Source organism: Strigops habroptila, chromosome 23, assembly GCF_004027225.2.
Source record: "Strigops habroptila isolate Jane chromosome 23, bStrHab1.2.pri, whole genome shotgun sequence".
Taxonomy (NCBI): domain Eukaryota; kingdom Metazoa; phylum Chordata; class Aves; order Psittaciformes; family Psittacidae; genus Strigops; species Strigops habroptila.
The window spans coordinates 912,062-917,666 of NC_044299.2; the positions used below are offsets into that span (position 1 = coordinate 912,062).

The following is a 5,605-nucleotide window of genomic DNA, read 5'->3' on the forward strand; positions in this document are numbered from 1 at the left end:
GTGGGAATGAGAATTCCTGATTCCAGGAACACTCCTCCAGCCCGACACCAGGAACAAGACTTTCCAGACAGAACTACAGCCCTCTCCAGCCCGCAAGCACATGGAGGAGGGGAACATGAACTACACCTCTGGTAATGAACCACCCAGAACCTGGCAAGGGGTGCTAAGAGGGAAAAGCAGAGGAGGGAGCAGGGCTTCGTTATGCAACCACGTTATCTAACGACCACAGAGACACCCTATAGGGGCTCTTTGTTTGCAGAGGGCAGGATAAAGAAATGCCACCAATATCTGAGTCACTGGTTCACCAAGAGGCTCTGGGGTTATTTTCAGATGGAAACTTTTCCAGTTTCACATGATAATTTGGGAGGACTGGCTAATTCCCTGGCTCCACCCACCGCCTTGTAACACAGTTCCCTGCTGCTCTTGCATATATAGATAGGTATGGCCCTACAACTAGGTGCAGACAGAAGAGCCTGGAGACAGAGGAAACCCAGACTTTCTTCTTTCCCAGCTGCCCTCTACCCACTCCCACCATGAAGAAGGAAATACTAACCCTGGCCTTTGCTCGAGCAGTCTTCGTCGAGTTCCTCTCCACACTCATCTTCGTCTTCATCGGCCTCGGCTCAGCCCTCAAGTGGCCGTCAGCCCTGCCCAGCATCCTCCAGATCTCGCTGGCATTCGGCCTGGCCATCGGCACGTTGGTGCAGGCGTTTGGCCACATCAGCGGCGCCCACATCAACCCAGCCGTGACTATCGCCTTCTTCGTGGGGAACCAGATCTCCTTCCTCCGGACGCTCTTCTACGTGATTGCCCAACTGGTCGGGGCCATCGCCGGGGCTGGCATCCTCTATGGAGTGACACCGGTCAATACGCGTGGCAATCTGGCCATCAACGCGGTAAGTGTCCCTACCTGGAGATGGTTCATCTCATCGTGCGGGTTCCCCTTCCCTTCTGAGCAGGTAGCTCGTGCCAGCGCCAACTCGGAGAGCCGAATCCATACAGAGGGTCCATCTCAGTGCATTGCATAGAGGGATGGGAATGGGCTAGGAGCAAACCCCCGCACAGCCAGCAGAGGATTGACATGACAGCTTTATTGTGTGGGGTAATAAATGGCATGTTTTTTTTCCCTTCTTTAATAAGTGCTTCCTTTATCCTAAGGGCCTGAGTGAGTCACCAGCACCATTGAGATGTTCTTGACTGCAGCCTTTCCACCTGGAGATTAGTGCTGGGATAGGAGCTGCGCCAGGACAGAGGCGGGAGGGCAGGGAGCAGAACCAGCACGGGCAGGGGGAGCAGAGCCCGCTGGCAGCAGTGCACTGGGGGAGCTGAGGATAGGAGTAGAATAGAGAAGAGCTGAAGGATCAATCACGGAGAGGCAGTGAGTGGCTGCTCTTGGAGGAGGAGGGGGGACATTGGCATCCTGTGAGATAAATGGGCATGAGGAGCTTGTCTCAAACCCTTGGGAAGAGCTGGGAAACCACTTGAAATGGGAGCAGTGGAGCTACTGCTCCAACCACGCCAGGTCTGGACCCCCGAGAGCAGCACAGACACTTGGCAGAGGGTTCAGTCGCTAGGGTGCTGCAGTGCATCTCATTCCCACATGGTCCATGTCCCAAACCAGTCAGGTTTAGCTAAAAAACATGGGTCTTGGGGCACTTTGCCCTTCCCATGCCCAGTGGGATTGAGTCCATCTGACAGATCCCAGCGGTTAGCACAAAGGCGCCGGGGCAACAGCCCTTCTTACCCCCATCACTACACCCCATCACTACACCCCAAACTTCATCGTTCATCCCATGCCCCTCAGCCCCTTGGGGAGGTGCCCCAGAAAGCAGAGGGCAGAAGAACCAGGATACAGCAGCTTGCAAGGATCAAGGGAGAAAGAAACGCAGGGAAAAAGGGACAAATCTATGTGGGATTTGATGGGAAAGCACTGAGTGCAGTGGAGACAACAAGTGGAGAGAGACTGGAGAGTGCTGGGAAGGGGGTCTCAAAAGAGAGGCAGGTTTTGGAGCACAGAAGAGTGAGAAAGGTAATTTCTTCCCTTTCAGGGAAAGGAGCAGTGGCAGCACAGCACCTTCTGCCCAAAGGCTGGGCAGGGGACCTGGGGGCACTTCTCATGCATGGCTTCGCAAGCCCAAACCCACCAGCAAAGCACTTAAGTGGTATCGCTGAGCCCCAGGAATGGGTAATGATTGTTGCTCTTGCTGGTTGACAGCTCAACAACAACACGACCCCTGGGCAGGCCCTCGTGGTGGAGATCATCCTCACCTTCCAGCTGGCTGCCTGCATCTTCGCATCCACGGACAACCGGAGGACCGGCAACGTGGGCTCCCCAGCACTGTCCATCGGCCTCTCGGTCGCTGTAGGCCACTTGGTGGGGGTGAGTGTCCAGGCAGAGGGTCCTGCTAGGACAGAGCTCCCCAAAATACCCCCATGTGGATGGTCCCAGAGGGAGCTGCACTGGGAGAGCCAGTGGGACATAGCGGGGCTCCTTCTCCGTGGTGATGTGGGGGAGAGAGCATCAGGGACCGTTTCAGTCCCTGCTTCTGGGAAGTTGCTCTTATCTGCTAAGCCACAGGTTAAGATGAAGAGATAAAGTAAAGATGCTGCATCTTAACCTGGTCTCCTTTCCACACCGGCAGATCTACTTCACCGGCTGCTCCATGAACCCAGCCCGGTCCTTTGGGCCTGCGGTTGTCGTGAGGAAGTTCAGCTCAGCACATTGGGTGAGCATCGGTGGTGGGACCAGGCTGGATGAGATTCAGGGCAAGGGAGAGGGCAGTGATTGCCACAGGGCTGGATGTTTCAGAGCCTGAAAGGATAAAAGGGGGCTGGAGAACAAGGGAGGTTGTCCCACTTGATGCATGGATGGGGAACAGGTCATCCCCATGGCATAGAGCTAGCATAACTCCCCATGCAATGGTGCACAATGAGCTAGGGCATCATCTGATGTCAGTAAAGCCCACAGAGAAGCCCACCTTCGGCTTTCCACTCACCTAGTGAGCCTGCAAGCTCAGACCCAGCCCTGCAGAGCAGGCTCAGTGCTTCCTTTCCAGCACACCACATCTCTGCACTTATAAAGAGCTTAATGTCTTGAGCAAGCAAAGCTTGAGAGGATTTCAGCCCAAGAAGTCTACTGGGACATGTATTTGCATCTCTCCATGGGATAGGAGGTGTGGAGCAGCGAGGGATGCTGGTGTGATGGCTGAACCTGGTGCACCATCCTCCAAGACCTGCTTTCACACTCTTCCTTGTTTGCTTTCTAGGTGTTCTGGGTTGGACCCATCCTTGGGGCTTGCTTGGCCTCTCTGCTCTACTTCTACATCCTGGTCCCCTACTGCATGAACATGTCAGATAGGGTTGCCATTGTCAAGGGCACCTACGAGTCAGAGGAGGAGTGGGAAGAGCAGAGAGAGGAGAGGAAGAAGTCCATGGAGTTGACCCCACCATAGAAAGAGTTGGGAAAGAACAAGCAGAAGGAGGGGAGGAAGCTCCACACATGGGCTCATGTGTGCACCAATGAACGCATCCAGCTACAGCAGACTCTTAAGCAAAAGTCTTATAACTCAAAGACCACCTGTGGCTAAGAAAGGAGTATTGCAGTGTCTGTATATAACCCCTCTACATGAGTGAGCACTAGAACCTCTCCTAAGCTTAACTGCAGCCGGTGAAGGCGTCTCAGCCCAGGGCAGCCTCAACTGCAGCTTCGCACCCACTGGGCTGCATCCCTGCCCTCCTTGGTGCCAGTTCTGCACCGTTATCAGAGGCCTGAGCCCGCATGTGCTGGTGCACACAGGATTTCACCCCTGCATCCGATGGCCCAGGGGATGGAAACACCATGTAGACCCCAGCAGAGAAGAACGACCGCTTTGGGCAAGGTGGGTGCAGCCCAATCCCCCGCTTCCTCCCCGCCACAGGGCCCATGCTACTCGTAGATGCTCTTTGTCATGCATTAGCTGGTGCTGGTGAGTCCTATTTATTCATGGCTGCAGAATGAACCGTGATTTTTGCATTTTGTGTCGAGATCTTTGTAATATAGGATATTATTTATTGTGAATAAAGGGAGTTTTAAACAAGCCACGAGCGTAAACCTGAGCGGGCATCAGATTTTAGGAGTAAATGATGGATGAAGCTGGGTGCAGAGACATCCCAAAGGGCAAGAGCCATTCAAAGAGCAGCTCTTGGACCCCAAATCCTGTGGCAACTAGCACCATGATGGCAAGAGCCATCCCAAAGGGCAACTCTTGGACCTCAAATCCTGTGGCAACTAGCACCGTGATGGCAAGAGCCATCTCAAAGAGCAGCTCTTGGACCCCAAATCCTGTGGGAACTGGCACCATGAGGTGGTTTGGGAGGTGATAGTGGTGAGGATGAGCTAGTGCAGGAGGTGCCTCACAGCAGGTCCCAGGTCCAGGGCAGCGTGAAGCCCATCTGCAGGGCTGGCACGAGCAGGGAGGAGCCAGCAGCAATCCTTCACGCTCCAGTTTGACTCAGGCTTTCTGCCATACCAGTTCTCCCACTGGTGCCCTCAAAAGCTGACCCACAACGCTTCCAGCCCCTCGCCGGGTGCCAAGCCCACACCTTCACCCTGACCTCCTGCTGGAGCCCTGCTCTTCCAGTTCTTCCACCACCCTCTGCCTAAAGCGCCTCGCTCCAGCCTGGTCATGGGGACATCCTTCCCTTCGGCTTCCCAAATCCAGCCCCATGCAAAGCTCCATCGCAGCCCCTCTTCGTTCCACAGAGATGAGGCTTCTGCTGAGCACAGACCCCAAAGGAGGTGGGAGATGCTTGTCCAGGAGCTCCCTGATGCAGCTTGATGCCCACCAGATGGGTTATGCCCCCTTTGCATGGGTGATGTGCAGCATCACCCCTATTTTAAGCAGATTTGCAACCCAGGCTGAGCCTGGGTAGCAGCAGACCCTTGTGCCTCATTTTCTTTTACCGCCCGTGCTCCAGCCCTCAACAGAAGAGATGGGTGACAAGCAGGAAGAGAGAAGGAGGTCGAAAAGCCCTTAGTTTGGGTCACACAGAGATAGGGAGCTAAAAACACAACCCTGTACCCTGCCTTAACCCTCCCGACCCACCCCTCCTCAGGGATGGGCTGAGATCTACAACCCTTCTGTGCCTCAGTTTCCCCTTTCTTAAGGGGGGAGAATAATAAGCTCCTTTCTCATTGGGAAAGGGCAGCACGATTGCACATGGAATACTGATGTTCTCCAGACACAAGCCCCAGGGGAACATTAAAACACCTCCAGACCCCAGAGACATCCCTCTCAATGCACCCCCCAGCAAAGCGCGGGGCTGGGGCAGGTCAGCATCCCAAAAGCTGCATCCCACAGTCTCCTTCCACTGCACCCCTGATCCCTGAGGATGCACCCAGCGGGTACACTGAGAGCAGGGAACGCTGGGCATCCCCCTCGCTTTGCTGATGTAAACCCCATCCACCCAAGCATCCAGGAGTCCTGGCATAACCCACACCCCATAGAGGGACACAGGGACCACCAGAGCACCCCATGGAGGGGCCCAGCCCACAGCAGCCCTTCCAGCGTGCTCAACGAGCAGAAGAAAGGCAGGCTGGGTGTGAGCCCTTCATGGGATGAATCAG

General features: G+C 55.1%; 1 protein-coding gene across 2 annotated transcripts; it reads left to right on the forward strand.

The window, feature by feature from the left end:
* Positions 1-463: 463 nt before the first annotated feature.
* AQP5 (aquaporin 5) lies at positions 464-4,048 on the forward strand. 2 transcript variants are annotated; one of them, XM_030510735.1, is made up of 4 exons: positions 464-896; positions 2,216-2,380; positions 2,643-2,726; positions 3,267-4,048. In XM_030510735.1, the coding sequence occupies exons 1-4, from the start codon at positions 534-536 to the stop codon at positions 3,450-3,452; spliced, it is 798 nt and encodes a 265-aa protein (XP_030366595.1). In that variant the 5' UTR covers positions 464-533; the 3' UTR covers positions 3,453-4,048. The 2 variants fall into 2 exon arrangements, with proteins under 2 accessions (XP_030366595.1, XP_030366596.1); XM_030510736.1 differs by lacking the exon at positions 2,643-2,726 and having other exon boundaries at positions 489-896.
* The last annotated feature ends 1,557 nt before the right edge of the window (positions 4,049-5,605 follow it).

Bases quoted from the DNA above. Each gene is read 5' to 3' on its own strand.
- AQP5 (XM_030510735.1), top strand. From the start codon at position 534: ATGAAGAAGGAAATACTAACCCTGGCCTTTGCTCGAGCAGTCTTCGTC. The intron at 897-2,215 runs GTAAGTGTCCCT...GCTGGTTGACAG, and splicing joins GCAATCTGGCCATCAACGCG to CTCAACAACAACACGACCCC. The intron at 2,381-2,642 runs GTGAGTGTCCAG...CCACACCGGCAG, and splicing joins CTGTAGGCCACTTGGTGGGG to ATCTACTTCACCGGCTGCTC.